The 18,785-nt window shown below is 36.4% G+C and overlaps 1 protein-coding gene across 3 annotated transcripts; it reads right to left on the minus strand.

Moving 5' to 3' along the window:
• Nucleotides 1-1,236: 1,236 nt before the first annotated feature.
• LOC311300085 (putative ATP-dependent RNA helicase DDX6) lies at nt 1,237-11,192 on the minus strand. 3 transcript variants are annotated; one of them, XM_084424189.1, is made up of 14 exons: nt 11,010-11,192; nt 9,202-10,101; nt 8,533-8,596; nt 8,305-8,409; nt 6,773-6,902; nt 6,536-6,682; nt 6,349-6,443; nt 6,064-6,186; nt 5,839-5,967; nt 4,493-4,609; nt 4,297-4,360; nt 4,073-4,174; nt 1,662-1,908; nt 1,237-1,492 (listed from the first exon to the last, which is right to left on the minus strand). In XM_084424189.1, exons 2-13 carry the CDS (start codon nt 9,375-9,377, stop codon nt 1,682-1,684), a joined length of 1,479 nt encoding a protein of 492 aa, XP_084280315.1. In that variant the 5' UTR covers nt 9,378-10,101; nt 11,010-11,192; the 3' UTR covers nt 1,237-1,492; nt 1,662-1,681. The 3 variants fall into 3 exon arrangements, with proteins under 3 accessions (XP_084280315.1, XP_084280314.1, XP_084280313.1); XM_084424188.1 differs by lacking the exon at nt 11,010-11,192 and having other exon boundaries at nt 1,352-1,487; nt 9,202-9,835; XM_084424187.1 differs by lacking the exon at nt 11,010-11,192 and having other exon boundaries at nt 1,394-1,529; nt 9,202-9,835.
• Between the last annotated feature and the right edge of the window lie 7,593 nt (nt 11,193-18,785).

Consider the following 18,785-nt stretch of genomic DNA (forward strand, 5'->3'; position numbering starts at 1 on the left):
TCCACAATAAAGAACAAATCTTGGGTAAAAAAAAAAAAAAAAAAAATCACAGCTGCCTCTGAGAAGATGCTACAATTTTGCTATACAAAAATACTCTGTCTTGATAAAAAAAAAAAAAAAATCATAAATGAAACACAAGGTTATGAAAAGTTCATCTTGCAAACATCCAAATAAAAATAAAACAAGTTACCTCCTTACTGCCAAGTAATATGTGTATATTTATGTACTTATGTATTTTTTTGTATTTGTATCACTAGACAGAATATGAATCAAAGGCAAAATTCAGTAAAAGATAAAAGCAAACATTTTAGCAAAAAAAAAAGAAAAGAAAAAAAAGTTATTATCTGGAAACAGCATAAAGTCCATTCATTAGCCACTTCATACATTCATTAATATCTAAAGAAATGAAAACTGTCAAATATGTAACGTAGAGGGAACAACAAAATGCTCTACTGATCAATCTTTGAATGAATGAAAATAAAATGAACCAAACAGCCCCTTTTGACAAATATTTGACGTATTTGTGCATACAAATGTGAGGATTTGATTTTTAACATCATTTGTGGTGACTTAAATCAACTTTCATGTAGTAGTCTGACATCTTTTACATTATGCCAGTTTTGGCATGCCCATTTAAATTAGGAATAGCTTATATAGTAGTTTCAAAATTATATAAAAATAATATCAAAAGATACAAAAAAAATTCCACAAATTGTCTATCCGGTTAAAAACCATAATTTACCTCCAAGTTTCTTAATGATTTCCAATGAACAATACTGTCAACCATTTGTCAATGACTGCCAATGAAACTTCAAAAAGCACCAATATTAATGCAAAAGATGTTTTTTTTTTCTCAGGCAGTTTAGTGCAATGTTAGTGTTGACACCTCAACCCTGAGCTCTGCAATATTTGAATGGATGCTGGTTTCTAAAGCTGCCTCAGACTGAATATGAATAGAATTTCATGAATTTCTCATGTTAGAAGTAAATCAATACCAATGATTCTTTCACAGAATCAGGTAGCACCGATGTGCTGCAAAACCCTGCGGTTTAGTCTTTGGGAATACTTCAACATAGCAATGACATATACCAGTCTAAGACAGAGACGATATATATTAAGGCACTTGGGTTAAACATGTTTTGTTGAAGGGTTTGAGTATAAATTCTCAACTAATGATGCAAGCATGCTATGCTCTATTTTCACCAATACAGTTTTCGATCAAACAGGAACTGTTCTCTGAATGCTTTGTTTTTATTATTGCAAGTCTCAAATGGAATGTGTAGAGTCATTTATAAAGAGGCATAACTCCCCCAAAATGAACAATGAATGCAAACAAAAGAGCAAAACATAAGCAGGGACTAAAAAAAAAAAAAAAAAAAAAAAAAAATACTGTGGAGGTGGAAAAGATGAGGAGATATATGAGCCGAGTAGTAACTGGTTTGTGCAATAGGAGATGTTTGTGCAAAAGTCAGGTTCAATTTATCCAACTGTCCTAGAAAGAGCAGATGGTAAAGTCACTCCAATGATCTCTGATTCAGATGGAAATAACACACATTGCAATATTAGATATCAGATCAATAAAGTAACTTTAGACTTTAATGAATTTCCCCATTACATGTGCATAATGTTCTTAACATGCCCACCCAACTGTATGCCTTCACCTGCTCTCTAATGTTGCTCCCTAAAGGGCGTCAGACCCTCTGGCAGGCTTAAACACCTCCGCTTCCGCCTCTGCTTCGTCCTCACAGTCAGGGTCCACCGAGTGAAACTCTGCCACATACAGGCTCTTATCGATGCTGCCGGGAATGGGCTTTATGTCCGTCACCAGCTGGTCCTCAATGGTCTTCAGGTTAAAACGATCCTCAGCAGTAATGAGATTGATTGCCAAACCCAGATGTCCATACCTTCCTATAAATTAAACACAGAGACCGTAAAATTATATATTATCAAATAAAAGCAGTTGAATTTGAATTTGAAGTGCTGCCCGCTAATAGATTAAACGTTAGTCGACTAGAAGAGGCTAAGTCGACCAAAATTTAGTAGTAGAAAAAAAAACTTGTAGCCAAGTAAATATTGCTTTCAATGGCAGCGTTCTCTAACGTTAACCTAGATAAATGTGCGCTATTAATAGTTGCATATCGAAGTGTTTGTGTGGAGTGTGGAAGCTAAAGTATAACGCGCTTCATGACATGGAGGCGCAGGCGCGATCCCTTGCATTTTTTCCTGACAACAGCGGAAACAACTTAAAATACTCAATTTTTGGCAATACATCATTCGAAACTGTAAAGGGTCTACTTTTATTTGTGCAGTCCTAACCCTAACAAGAAAACACTGTGCCTTTGTAAAATAAAGATAAACAGGATGCGCTTTCTGCCGTCTCGGTCTCCGTGAACTGGAGCGCATCACACAAAAATGAACCGAAACTCAGCATATAGGCCACTTGCCTCACAGTCACAGACATGAGAAATATATCTATAGAAAGCTTGAAATGTCTACTTTTAAATGAACCAATTCAAATCGAAAACAATTGCTCCCTGCTTAAGTAATCCGTACATACCAGACATAGAAAACACCAGTTTATTAATACATAATTAAAATGTCTCTTTGCTATTTTTTCCGTCACATTAATAATCATTACTTTTGCTGGTGCTTTGCGGCAAGCTTTATGTGCGCTTGAGCTCGGAATAGGCTATATTACACCGATATATATATATTAGTGCTGTCAATCGATTAAAAACTTTAACTAGATTAATCACAAATTTTTTCTGTGATTAATCGCAATTAATCGCAATAAAAAAAGAAATGTTTTTGTACGTTTTTAATATATTTTATAATGTAATAATTTCACAGTTAATCAAATTAATGTAGAAACAACATAAAGACAGTATATTTTAAATACTTGTTTAATGGCATCTTTTTATGAATGAAGGCCAGTATTACTGATATTAATACAGCTAATGATTTTTTTTTTTTTCACATTAATTAGGCTTCAAAAATATAACAGTTTTTAATTTAAGTGAACTTAAAACAATGCTAACATAAACCCATAATAAATGTCATATTTATTCGTGCCCTTCCTGTCTTAACAGTTAGGAAATATACAGAAATTTAATAAAGTTATCAAAGTTATATGCAGTCTGCACTGCATAAACTATAAATTAAATAGTTAATCCTTATTAAAGCTACAAAAGTTATTTAGTCAACAGCAGTGAGTCATTTTCTCTGTTCCCTTTGTTCTTTAACTTTACTGACAGGAAGCTTTATTGGCTGCTGTCCCTTTAAGAGCAGACACACACACACACACACACACACGCGGATCTCACCGTTTATATACTGTCTATGGATCTCACACGCGCCTCATTCTCTCGCAACTCTTTGTTCATTTTAGACTTTATATAAATCATTTAAGACTGCTCTTATGAGGATAATCGACAAAACGGACATTTTGGGATTGTTATTGTTATTGTTAGTTCAAGCGCGAAAGAGAACTGGATTCTGGCGCCCTGTCTATGTGTGTGTGTGTGTGTGTGTGTGTGTGTCACATAAGGACATTCACAGACAGCGCTTTCTCTTTTGTCTTGCCGCGCTTGAAATGTTTAAAAGCATTTAAATTAATAAGAGCGTGATCATAAAATGTAAAGCTAGCCAACGGATGGCAGAAAAGACGGATGCTGCGTTAATTGCGTTAAATATTTTAACACGTTAAACCAGACAAAAATTAATCGCATGCGTTAACGCGTTAACGTTGACAGCACTAATATATATATATATATATATCTTTTTTTTGTTTTTTAAAGGCTCATTATGGTTTAGTATTCCCCTCAGTATATATTTAAGCAATTAAATTGATATAATCGTGCGATTAGTCAACTAATGGCTTAAATAAATGACTACTAGTTGACTAGAAAAATCTTTAGCCAGGGGCAGCCCCTGCGAGAACACATTAAAAACTAAAATTTAATGTTAAAAACATTAAGTGGTATTAAATATATACAAAGTGTTCAAATTTTAAATATAAATGTAAATAATTTAATCCAAAACATTAAGCATTATTTATGCTTGTCAACTTCACCTGAGCGTCCTATGCGATGCAGATACGTTTCTGCATTCCTGGGGAAGTCAAAGTTGATGACCACATTTACTGCCTGGATGTCAATGCCTCTAGTGAATAAATCTGTTTCAAAAGCACACATTCACTGAATTAGGAATAACAAAAATATAATATAATTAGGAAAACAAAATATACATTTTATTTTTATGGTTGGGGTTTATGCAAAAGAAAAGAGATAAACTCACCTGTGCAAACAAGGTTCCTGCAGAGTCCATTTCTGAAGTCGTGGAAAACACGGTTTCTGTATTCCTGCCATGTGAATGAAAGGAAGCACAATATGTTTTGCAGTCACAAATAAAGGTTCAAGCATTTGACTGAAATAAATTAATCACACTGAACAGATCTGAATTAAACTGGAACTAACAACGACAAAAGACGCACCTGCATCATCTTTGCATGAATGTAGAAGCAGGAGTAGCCCAGCTGCGTGATCTTCTTGGCCAAAAGCTCCACTCGCTGAGTAGAGTTACAGAAGATGATGGACTGATTGATCTGCAACTGTGGAGAGAACAAGAGCGTCAGGTCATGTCAACTGTAGAAACAATGCATTTGGTTGTAATTCACTAAATCACAACACCACAACTGACAAACTTAGTTGGGGTCACGTAATATTCAGCAATATTACTGATTTGACTGTACTGGGACTATCAGAGGAGTTGTTATTTATTATTGTTGTACACTTTATTGTTGTTATTGATGCACATGCATCGTCTGTATATTACTTTTACAGTAATATACAGTAGCGATGCTTCATACACTACAATATGTGTTCTAAAATCGACTCAAAATATCAAACGTGTTTTGATATCCTCGGACTGGATGGAAACATAATCTGAAGCTAAAGAAAATGGAGTCTGTGCCTATTATACACTACTCGATTTTCTGTGAAATCTGTCAACTCCAAAATCTGTTTTATCTTGTAAATCTGAAAATTAGGGCAAAAATCTTTGCAAAAGTTGTGTAGTGTAATCCAGTGTTCACACTTGGCAGGTTTGGTCCAATTTAAACGATTGATGTTAATACGGTTAATTTGAATAAGTGTAAACACTGCCATCCAATCCTTGGTGCGCAGACTTCTGAAAATGTGGGTCTCGGTCCGCTTCCAAACTAACTCTGGTGTGTTTTGACTGAAATATGAACGCAACATACATGGACCAAAGGCGGCAACGAAAAAACAGGACGTAATGTCACAAGACGCTACCCTAAAAAGGACTCAAGCATGCCTGTTTTTCCTTGTCGTAGTTGCAATATTGCCCACAGTGCTGTTGTCAGAACTTTGTCTTTCTTCTTGCAGCAGAACTTTGTTTGAATGTGTAACAGAGGAATTTCTGGTGCTGTTTTGACTCCTTGACTCCTACACATTTTATAAGCCCTACATGAGTTCTCAGCTGGTAAAAACTCCATATGTATGTGCATACTAATCCAGCACACAGCAATGTTTTGGAAGTTCGGCCCAGTGCGTTTTTTTTTTTATCTATAGGTTCGGTGTTAAAAATGACAGTGTGAACGCTAAGTGAATCAGGACAAAAATGTATAATTCTATTTTTTAAAACAAACCAAGAGAACAGAACTACGATTGTGAATACGCCCTAAATATATTTATAAAAAAAATAAAACAAATCTAAACCAAGCTACAAAAATGACTCATCAAGGTTGTGACATGACATTTTACCCAGCCTAAATATTACCCAATTATTAAATGTTCTAAAGTGAAATTCACTATTTACCCTGGAGAACAGTGTGTTGAGGCAGTGGACTTTCTGTCTTTCTGTGACGTAAGCATAGTACTGGGTAATGCCCTTTAGGGTCAGTTCCTCCATCAGATTAATCTCATAGGGCTTCTGCAGGTGCTTTGCCTATAGACACACAAAAGCGAATAAATGGAAAATCTTCAGACGTAAAGAGAGAGAAGCAGAATGTAAGCATAAATGTGTTTAAAAGATTTCTCTGACCATGAACGTCTGCACGCTGATGGGGAACGTGGCCGAATAGAGCAGTATCTGTCTGTTCTTCGCAAGGAAACCAATGATGTCCTCAATAAGAACCACAAAGTCCCGAGAGAGCAGCTTATCAGCCTACAATAAAACAGGTAATGAACAGCTTGAACTTTGATATTGGTGGTATTAACATCTAAACACCTAAATAACTATCTTAAGATGTGCAATTATGACAGTGTGCAACAGGGAATAACATTTTATTAAAATTCTGATGGGCATGTAAGCTTGTGCAATGCTCACCTCATCCATAACCATCATCTGAACTTTATCCACTTTGGCTATGCCCTTTTTTATCAAGTCCAAAATTCTGCCAGGTGTTGCTATAACAACATGAACTGCAGAAGAGAGTTTTAAAAATCATGTTTTTATTGCAGAAGATGATCAAACTGTACGATTAGGTATCTTTTATGTGGTTACTGAGCATTACCTGTCTCATCCAGGCGCATAATGTCATCTCGAAGGTTTGTCCCACCTGTGGTTGCCATGACTTTGACACCGCCCAGGTGTTTGCTGATCTGAATACTGATCTGACTGACCTGCAGAGCTAGTTCACGAGTGGGAACCATCACAATGGCTGCAGGCAAAGAGAAAAATATAGCACAGTAAAAAAAAGGGGGATAAAAAATGTATATCTTGTGTAAAAAGTTTTGGGAGAGAGCGATACCCTGAATATGATCCTTTTTCATGTCAATTCTCTCCAGTAGGGGGATCAGGTATGCACCACTCTTTCCTGTCCCGTTTTTGGCACGAGCCAGTATATCACGTCCAGAGAGGGCAATAGGAATACTCTCCTCCTAAAAAAAAAAGATATATATTAATAAATATATATATATATATATTAATTAAGCATAAACACTGAAGATACCAATATTTTTCGGAAAGATTGGTAGGTTGATTAAAAGATTGAAAATAATAATTTGTAATAATACAAATAATAAGTATACATTTTATATACAGGGCTGTCAAGTGAATCAATTTTTTTATCTAATGACATGATGTTTCATTATAATCTGTATTGAGATGAGAAAAGCATCAAATAGACATTACAAAAAGTAGCTTTGGAAAGACAAATTGTATTTGATTCGACATATAATTTATAACACAAACTTTTGGGCTACAACTGCCATGATTTATTTTTTATTTTTTTAGAAGCTGCATCTGAATTAGTATTTAGATACATTTACAGACCGTTTATTGCCGCTCAGAGGTGGCATGCATGAATGCATTTACACTGCAATTACAACTAAATAATGCCAAATAATTAATGGGTTTCAAATGGGATAGTTCACTCAAAAATGAAAATTCTGTCATCATTTAGAATTTAATTTAAAAAATACGTCTCAGTATTGTTGTTGTTCATACAATAGAAGTCAATGGTAACCATAACAGTTTGGTTTCCAACATTCTTCAAAATATCTTCTTTTAAAATCCGCATAAGAAAGTCATACAGATTTGAAACGACATGAGGATGAGTAACTGATCCTTTTTTTTTTTATGAAGTTATACCCTAAATAAGAAACTGAAATTGCTAGTAGGTGGTGGTAAATGTCTTGAGTAAGTTATAGTTATTCATTCATTCAATAGTTCAAAAGGCTGATTCATTCAGGAATTAAGTAAACGGCTCTCTCGTTCAGAACGCTCTTGCTTGGCGACGCACAACAGTTCTGCTCTGGCTTTATAGGTAATATTTTCATTGGCAAAATAGAGCAAAAACAGACAATATTGTGTCTACAAAACACAATATTAACTAATTTATTGAACTGTTGTATAAAATTAATATCCAATTTGCACTCGTGCTATTCAGGACAAATATCATATGTTATAAATATGAGACAAAATCTCATACAGGAGAATCTTTTCCCCAATATCTTGAATTTTAGGGGCATTCTAACTATAGGCTCCATTACGCAGTGAGTTGTTGCCCAGCATCATGTTTGTCACCAATCAGGTCTGGGGTGGGGCGGGCATTCTTTTTCCATAACCAATTAATTCAATTAAGAGCCCTAATAAAAGAGCCCTAAAAACCATGGCGCTATTGACTCCTTGAATCTGATTGGATGACAGATGTTCTACAGTGCTTATTAATATTCTAGATAAAAAAAACAGATAAATAATTTAAAAAGGGAGGGCATTGGTTTTTATCTAGCATATTCTAATGCAAAAATGGTCTACTAGTCTAGGTTTTGCATCTATTACCTGAATGGGGGAGGGCTTTTCCCAACCCATCTCAAAAATGCCCATCAGCAGCTCTCTCTTTAAGCAGTAGTCCTCAAACTCATTTCCTTTGGTTGCAGTCACATCCTTGAGAGAAAGAAAGAGCATGGAATAGTTGGATCATAAGGAGATTGTATCAGCATTACACTATTTGAGGACTCTGATTACACTGTTTTTTTATTTTATTTTCAATTTCACTAAAAGACTTACGGAAGTTTTGACTCTATTGTCCTTAGAGGGAAGCTGTAGGCTTCTTTTCCAGTCGTCACCAAACCTGTATGCAAGTAGTGTATTTTATGAATATATACAGTATACATAAACAGATTGCACACCACTATTTAAAAGTTTATTTTTAAAGAAATTACAACTTTTATTCAGCAAGGACACATTAAATAGGTAAAATTTTGACAGTAAAGACATTTATAATGTTACATAAGATTTCTATTACGAATAAATGCTTTCTAGAAACAATCCCATCAAAGAATCCTAAAAAAAATTGTAGCATGGTTTACTTTCCATGAAACTGCTTTTAATACTGATTTTAAAAAAGAAAGAAATGTTTCTTGAGCAGCAAATTAGCATATTACAAAGATTTCTGAGAGATCATGTGACACTGAAGAAAATTCAGCTTTGCCATCACAGAAATAAATTCTATTTTTAAATATATTAAAATGGAAAACAGTTATTTGAAATGTTAATCATATTTTAACATTACTGTCTTTACTGTCATTTGTCATTTATCAAGAGAGCATAAGAGACTTCTTTTAAAAACATTAAAAGGTTCAAAACTTCTGAAAGGTAGTGTACACAGACACATATATACGAGACACATTCTAGCTAAGCAATCAAGTCTGTTGAATATGACAATGATAAGCTTACCTGATGCCAGGTCCTTCCTGAAATGCATTGGTTTCAGGTTTCTGGGTCCCCATGGGCTGAGGACTTGCAGTTTGGGGTCCTAATTGAGGAGGAGCTTTAGGCTGTCCTACAAACTGCCTGTTGTGTGTGTTCAACCCCATGACAGCTGGGCCAGCATTCTCCATCCTTGTTGCCATTTTATCACTGCTTTGTGGGTGTTTTCAGTTTATATTCTTTTTCACTTTCGAATGGCTTACCAAGGTCTAATAAGATCTAATGAACCATTCAGTGTCCACAAGGTCTCAGTAAAAAGGTTTCACTAAAGAATTTTTTTTTTTTTTTTGATATTTACAAATTCAACATATAGCTTAGGCTCTATTAATAAGAGCAATGCTGCCACCCAAGGTGTTTAACAAGAGCTCTTCCAAAAGAAGAGAAATAAATATTTATTTGCATAAATATTGCACACCTGCACGCAGTATAGAAAATTATACCTGGACAGGTGTGATAAATAACTTGTCTGCTAAGGCAATGGGAAGTACAGAAAGACCTAATGCTCCTAAGCCCAGAACTTTCTTTTTGTTTGTCTACACAATATTTGCACTGTGCAAAACCAGTGCTTTGTGGTCTTTTGGCTGCCGATTTTCACTCTTTCACTCAGTAAAACTCTCAAATGTCCTGATCAGGGAGACCAGTCTCGGTTCATTTATACATTTGCCTGGCAGGTAGAATTCATTCCAGCACATCTGAGAGTAGAATCACACGTTCAAAAAATGTATAGACAAAGTAACACTTCAGGGTGACGCAGTTCAAAAGTCAAACAGCGCTGAATACAAGCCAGTTCTTTGAATAGCCAGTTGAAAGTCTTGTGTATGTCCTTTCCTCTGTGTTGCCCTCCAGTTGTGTCCACACCTGTTCCACCTGCAGGGAAACAATATGGAAATCAAAGACATTTCACTCAGCAAATGACAAATTACCTGGAAATATTCTGGAAGCTTTGAGGGATTCCAAATATAATTTTTTTTAAATGCTTTTACAAAAGTAAATATATCAACTGTTAATTTTGTGGAACAAATGGTTATTTCTGTAATTTTAATTATTATTTAATTGTATTATTATATAATATAATTTTTTTTTTTTTTTTTTATAAAACTGTGAAATGCTTCCCTGACAAAAAGTACTGTGGTGGCAACTTACCGTGGTAAAGTGATGGTAATAAATGGAAATACAATAGTATCTTGATATGCACCATAATGATGATTCCCATATTAAAAAAACATCGTATTTATGTAATACTTAAAGGAACTACATTGAATTAACACGGTAAAAATAAATAAAAACATAAGTAACATTATTGTACTTTTTTGTCAGCGTCATTAACAGTAACGTTACAACTTTCCAGTTAAAATGTCTTACTTTCCAACAGTTGGTAAATAAATGTCACTGGCTTAGAATCATATTTACTTTCCCTTCTTTACAAATAATTAATTTTTATTCAAAACTTTTACATTACCACCTTTAAACGGACAAATACAATAACGGGCAGCGTGTCTCTTCAGTAGTTTTCACAACCATCGAATATTAAATAAAAGTCTGGCTTTAACTTTTTAAACACGAGCATCTCAAACACAGAATGAGACAGATTATTGTTTCCAGGACACAAATAATATAAACATCGCTTTACATTTTAGTTACTTTAAGGCAAATCATTAAAAATCCCGAACAGACTGACATCAAATTGTTTAGTTAGCAGATGACTTGTGCTAAGCTAGGTGGTTAACCTTACAATATTACTTCATAATACACGACAGTAAAAACCAAACATTTACCTTTATTCGTATCAATATCCTATGCTGCCTTACATATTAGGTAAATTACTTGGTTATCAACGTGGTATTTATTTCTCACGTCGCTACAAGCAGCTCGTCTCTTTGTTGTATTTCTGTCAACACGGTCGACATGTATTGAACGTCATTGGGGTTCATATGAGCGCTGCACATGATGTGAAATGCTGCCATCAACGGTACGGAGGCTCTTATGACCCTAACTTTACAGCGTTTCTTTCTTTTTCTCCTTAAAACGACTATGGTAACCATAGAGTATTTCAGGCATTCTTAGTCATAATAAATAATGCACAATAACAATAAACACAATTAAATATAATATTTATTATATTGAAATACAAAAAAATTATATTAATTAATAATGAATGATTTCAGAATCCTACTGTTACTCAAATTTATGGTGACTAATACTTACCAAGTTACCACAGTTAACAATTGCTAAATTTAGCCAAATACACATGCAAAACAGCTCTGGAAACAACGATGCTTTAATGAAAATAGTTTATTTATTACTTAGCCTATATATTTTATTTATTATATATTAAAATATTTATAACTGCATTTGACATTCAATTTATCAAAAACCAGAACAAATATCTAGTTAGGGGGAAAAAAGCATTTAATCTAATTTGGTCATGTCATGAACACCTTTCAGTTGTTTAGTTTACTGCAACAGGAACTGCAACTGGTCACAGCCAAAGTGAACTGTAACTAGTCAGAGCAAAAGTTTCATGTGCATCTGGCCAGTTCTTTTTTGAGGAAATGATAAGGTAACATATATACAGGTTCAACAGTATGAAAGTCTGGGACATAAAGCACATAACCACATCCTTAAAGGATAGTTCACCCAAAAATGAAAATTCTGTAATCATTTACTTATCCTCAAGTTGTTTCAAACCTGTTTTTTCTGCTGAACACAAGCATACATTGTAATTTCATATTAGAGTAGGGGTGTCAGAGAAATTAGGTCATGAGCATTGGACTAAATGGCACCTTATGTGGACCAATTCATATTTTTTTAATTATGTGTAAATCCATGTAGAGTGTATGCGCAATACATGCTCACTAGTGCGGAAGCAACTTCATGCTGCTTTAATAAGCAATTTTAAGGTACAAAGCACAAATCAGAATTGACTCATTTAATTTAAAAAATAAAAGGTTACATTCTGGTTGTGTTTGGGTCATTTTGATGTGTTTGGATTTTTTTCCCAGAAAAATGCTAGTTCCCCAAACATTTTTGAGAATTTTTGTAATTTTATTTAGTAATTTTTTTGCCCCCACTGTTATACTTGTGGTGGTTCTGGTCAAAAATTTCCAGCCTACTTTTTTTTTGTCATTATTCTATATTATCACTAAATATTGGATTCAATCTTTTTGTCAATTTCTTTCAATTAGCACAGGTTTTGTATTTCTTCAGGTCAACTGGGAAAAGTGCAGCGTATAGGCCCTTGCACACGAGTCCGAAATTCGTATCCGAAATTTCCGCACGTTAAAAAATAAATACGACCTCAAGTTATGTCAATCACGCTTGCACACTGCCTCCGAAACTTTCGTCCGTCAAAAAAAAATTCGGATCAGGTTCGATTTTCTGCGTTTTTAGCGTCCATAGCAAGCATTTTGAATGGTGTTTTGACAATTCAGAGCCACCGAATCACGAATATTCACGAATACGAAAAAACGCAGGCGAAAATTTCGGACTCAGTGTGCAAGGATAGGCGTCGATTTCGGGGGGGGTAGCCTACCCACCAGATTTCGTCATGAGTCATTTTGTACCCACCACTTTTAACTTCTGTCTATATTAATTTGACTTTTGGTTCGATTTTTTTGACCGTTTTCAGTGGTTGTGAGGAGCAATATGAGAGAGAAATTTGGTAATCATTGTCTGACCCAACAAAAAAACATTGTAATATTCATTTTATTTTATTTTCCGTGTTTGCATTTATGAGGGAAAAAACAATGTGTCAGTTCTCGGTTATGGACGTGAGCGCTCTGAAAGCGGCACTAAAAGACTGCTTTAAAACTTTAACAGAGATCTCAAACAGAACAGCTGCCTTTCTTTAAAGTGAATTTCGTTTTGTATTAATTATATCTTAATTTTAATCAATGTTTCATGAACCAATTGCCTGGATTTAATAAATATAGCAGAATCACAACATGGAGGCGCCGGCGAGTGAACTGGAGTTCGTCTCATAAATGAACCGAAACTCAGCGTATAATGCACATTCACATTCTTTAGACACATTTAGACGCAGTCATAATCATTACTTTTACTGGTTCTTTGTGGCAAGCTTTATGCGTGAGGTCGTGCGCTTGAGTGCGGCTATATTACATAAGCTCATCCTGTAGGCTATATAAGTAATTAAATTAATATAAAGGGGCGATTTGTCCACAAATGACTTAAATGAACAAGCCTACTAGTCGACTAGGAAAAAAACTTTTAGTCGGAAGCAGCCCTTATTCCACATATTTTCGACCCAGGCAACAGGACATCTGGGTTGAGCGAGCGACCCTGCGTAATGAACGAGTGGAGCGGAATATTCAGAAATGCGCTCTCCACCCACGAGCTCTGATCGGAACAAACCCCCTCACTGTCTGCTGAACTTGCGCAGAAACATCAAAATATAATCTATATAAATATAAAATGGTTTTTAAAACTAAACACTATTTTAGCACAAATTATGAGCTTATTGGCGATTTTTGTACAATTATTGACAAAATTAGAATATAGTAAAAAAAAATTTTTTTTTTTTTAAAGTTTTGGTTTGGCCTGTTGAAAAGTGGGGCCGTGCCTGAGCTACAGGACATCGTCTTTCAAAACATAACCTGCGCGAAAGAGAGAGAAAAAAAGAATGCTTCATTGTACCCAGCACTTCTGAAAATGCACTTCCGAATGCGTCTCTGTCCCCAGCACATTTCAAACCAAACTGACGCCCATGGCAAGGACCTTATCTGCCCTCTGCAGAGTATCAGAGCCATGACAGCACGTCTTTCCTAAGACCGTGCTCAGTTCAAGCAAAAGACAACATTTCCACTGAAATATTTTCAGAGGCTCCTGGGGCATATAGCATCCTCAGCCATGGCCATACCGCTGGTGCTGGTGCATATGAAACTGCTACGAGCATTGATTCAGACTCGATTCCTGAGATTACATTCAGTCCTAGGTCGGACCTTGCATTTCTACGGGTGGGGGTTTCCTTAGAACAAGTGTCCAGGCATGCTGTTGTCACAACAGACACCTTTCAAGACAGGCTGGGGCGCCGTTTGCTATGGCCGTGCAGTTTTAGGGACCTGAACAGGGCTCCGCCTGCACTGGCACATCAACTGCCTAGAGTTTCTGTCTGTGCTATTGGCCTTGAGGAGGCTTCGACCGTTGATTTAGGGCAAGGACATGTTGGTCCGGACAGACAACACTGTGACAGTGACGTATATAAATCTCCAGAGTGGAATCTGCTCTCATCGCATGTCACAACTCGCCTGCCATCTCTTCCTCGCCATTCACACCCCGGATGACCTCAATCGCGCAGCCAACATGCTCTCACTCGGCATAGGTTTCACTCCGTGGAGAATGGAGACTCCACTGGATTGTGGATGCCATTCTCCGTGCTTATCGAGCCCAAAATCTACTGTGCACATTAGGAGGGAGAGCTTACTCCACTCGAGGCATTGCTGCCACTTAGGATTTGTTAAACGGTGCTTCACTAGCAGACATATGTAGAGCTGTGGGCTGGGATATACCCAACATTAATCTCAAAGTGGAACCAGTTTCATCTTGAGTTTTTGGTGACATCAGGGAAGTCTTGAACAAACTGTCTGGGTGTAGTGCTTGCACTATAGGCTCTTTCGGTCTAGTTGAGTTCCCCTTGAATTGTGAACCCTTCTCCATCATTTATCACTCTTACTCTAGTCGAGTTTTGTGGAGGAAACCTTAACAACTAGGTGTACGCAGCTTTTTTCCTAAAATTACTTCCAAAATCAGCAACAGGCCCTACAGTTGCAGTGACCTCTTTGAGGTGAGTTGGAAGCGAGACCTGAGGTAATTTACCCTGGGTGTTAGAAGGTTACGAGTGAGTGTTGTTGCACTTGTCATTTGCACGCAGAGGCTTGCCAACATTTGCACCACTTTATCTCGTGACACAGTACAGCACTTGTGGCGTTTAGTAGAGGGACCCCTTAGTGTTGGTTTGACACCACGTTGAACGTGACCAAGAGAAAGGGAACGTTTGGTTACGAATCCTTGTTCCCTGATGGAGGGATCTCTCCTGCCACAACTCTGTGATGACCGCTGAATGGCCGAGATGCTACCTCGGCTCCTCAGCACAAACCTGAAAGATGTATTGCATTCCAACGGCTTTCTATACTGATATGTCAGGGGGGCATGGCTTGGCATGCAAATTCCACATGCCAATTTTTTGGGCTGATACTCTCAGTGGTGATTGGGGCTCCCAAGGACGACCCCCTTAGTGACTTTCTCAAAAGTTTACAAAACAAGCGGGAACCCAGTGTGCCTGTATCTTTCTCTATTGCTGCTCTATTACATGATAGAAAATCTAAGGCCTTCAATAGCCGTACAGAAAACCCAACTAATCTGGTGCCTATTACACGTCAAACTAAGATTGCTGTGGGGACAAAAAGTAAGACTGTTAAGACAGCTGCAGTGCAACAATCCTCAATGAAACATCCCCTCCTAACTTTACTTTTATGAGTGTCTGCAGAGCATGTAGAAGAGGTGGGGGTGTATCTGCTCTTTTTAAAGATGTCTATCAATGTAAGCAAATATCATTTGGGAATTACCCATCTTTCGAATATCTGGGTATTGTGTTAAAAGGTGCTCCACGCATTTTACTTATCATTAGGCTATTTACAGGCCTCCAAAATACTCTCCAGCCTTTGCTGAGGACTTTACAGAGCTGTTATCAACAATTACCTCAGAGTTTGACTGTTTTGCTATTGCTGGAGATTTTAACATCCACATAGATAATGCAGAAAACGATATGGCAAAAGATATCAAAACTGTTTTAAAAACTTGATCTGACTCAGCATGTACATGGACCCACACACAATCGTGGACACACTCTAGATTTACTTATCAGTAAGGGTCTAAACATTTCATCGATTGTTATTAAGGATGTAGCACTGTCTGATCATTTCTGTATTTTCTTTGATATATTGATCTCAAGAAGAGATGCTTAAATGAGAACACTAGTGTACTATTTATGAAGGCTATATCTTTAACACCAAGCATATCTACTGACTCTGTTGATTTTCTCCTTGTTAAAAGTGTAATTGATGATATTGCTCCTGTGAAAGTCAGGAAGAAGAGTGGCAGACTAAAAGCACCTTGGAGAAACTCAACAGCAAAATATGAAAAGACAATGCAGAAAAGCAAATTCTGAATTTAGGTTTCCTCATAGGTTTCCCCCTCCCAGTAGTTTATCCCCACCTCACTGGTCCATAGGTGTCGAATCAATTAAGATTAGGTTAAGAAAAAAAAAAAAAACACTATACGATCACAATGTTTACTGTAATATAGTTATATGTAAAAACTATATGGTCACAATGTTTACTTTGATAAGAGTTAGACGTAAAACCACTATACGATAAACAGACTTATGGAAGAATGAAGTCTATGCATGAATATTGCTGGTCTGCCGTTTCTTTGTTTTCTTGTGTTACAGGTATGTGTGTATGCCATGATGTCTTCGCAAGCGGCAACCTGGTGTAAAGCATCACCTAAGATTTCCATGAACAAGCCTCATGAGGGACGAGTCATCAGAACGACTCTACGTGGGAAATGGACTCTACAGGAAACAGACTTCACAGCTATTCAGGTGCCATGGACTTTCCAGACTTCCACTCTTATGCTACATGGTTTTCTGTGTAATCATGTAGTTTATACGACATTTTATGTGTCAACTGTTATGGTTTTGAGAAGAACTATGACACTCATGTAAATCAAGGACACAACACAGAATAAGTTATATGTGCCTGTAACTTTTTCAAGTTACAAGAATGAACTTTTAAGTGTCTAAATTTGTATTTTGTAAGAGTTTTTAAGAACTCTCAAACAGGGGACTGAAGGATTACAAATTTAAGAATCTATTTCAGATGCTTCCTTACATAACATCATGGTGAATAATATTGCATTTAGCTTTTAAGGTTAAGATGATGATATCACACGAATGATTCTGCTCAGCAAAGTTGCAATTCCTGTTTTCTCCATTGTCACCTTTTGTTCTGCAAATGGCTTTCGGAGCCCCTGGCCCAGACGTTGAATGGTTGGGCTGATTGGATTAGCATATATGCGTTTGAATAGTTATGCTGATTGGATTGAGACTGGTAACACGCTGGAGTCTAGGAATAAAGTTTCCAACACCGTCATGGGGAAATATCAGAGTCAAAATAAGATACACCGGTGTTTTGCCAGATGAGAAGTTTATTTGCTATTTTAATTCATTTTACTCTAATTTATTGTATAACTGTATCATTTATCTCTTTTAATTCCTTTTATAACTGTTTTAATTTCCCCTTTTTTATTTTGTGTCTATTTTCTATGCAAAGCTCTATGAATTGCTAGTGTGATTATTATAATTCCTTTATGTAAAGCTTTTGAATAACTGAATTTTCCTTGCTTTTATTTTGTGATTATTTTTATTCCTCTCTTTGTAAAGCACTTTGAATTGCCATAGTGTATGAAATGTGCTATATAAATAAACTTGCTTTGCCTTGCCTAGTGTCAGTTTGACACATCTCCATTGCCTCCATTAGGGACGAGGGTTACCATACGTAACCGAGATGTTGTTGTAGATAAACTATTTTGAGGATTACACACTTTATTTTTCAGAGACTGAACTTTGTCCTATTCTGAACTGCATACACGTGCACACACACACATAAACACAAACTCTGTTTGCTCCACAATGACCCCGCCAAGTCTTTATTTCTTGTTCTTCATTTCATCACATCTTCCAGACAAAATATTATAACAATGTGTTTTGGGATTTTCATGTTTCACAATAAAGCTGACAAAAGTAACAGCACAGAGACGGTATATAAATGTCACATAGCACCCTGCTTATTCATTTAGTGCCAGCACAATGGTCAAGACGCTGTCTGTGCATGAGCTTCTTGATCAAAGACATTGCAACAAATGATGAGAACCAATCTTCTGATGTTGACTTTGAAAGAAGGACTTTTCTGTAGCAGGGTCACTGCAGGGCAAAGACAGTTCAAAAGTGTGGTGCCACATGTGTGGTAATGTTGAAAGTATGAATGGATATTGGATGCATTTCAGAATAGGATAAAGTTCATCTCTGTGAAAAGGAAAGAATGTAATAATCAAAATAGCTTGTGTACATGAACGTGTTTTGTGTGCGCACACGTGCTTGCACTTGTGTGTGCCTACAGGTTTGGTAATGTTGGATGGATGAATGGATATTGGATGCAGCTCAGAGTAGGATAAAGTTCATCTCTGTGAAAATACTCAAAATAGTTTGTGCACAAGAACATGTGTGTGTATGTGCATGTGCGGACGTGTGTGTGGTAGCTGGGGTGTGTACGTATCCAGGCCTTTATTGTTGCAAGCACACATGTACATATATGAACATGAATATGAAAACTTTTCTCTTATTTTCAGTCTCCCCCATTGACTTTTCATGGTTGGTCATTTTTGACCAGGAACAAAGTGTGACTGTACCATTTTCTACACAATAATATCATTTAAAAACAAACTTCCTAGTTAAACATTAAAGCACACTAGTGTGA

This window comes from Rutilus rutilus, assembly GCF_951802725.1.
Source record: "Rutilus rutilus genome assembly, chromosome: 11".
NCBI lineage: Eukaryota > Metazoa > Chordata > Actinopteri > Cypriniformes > Leuciscidae > Rutilus > Rutilus rutilus.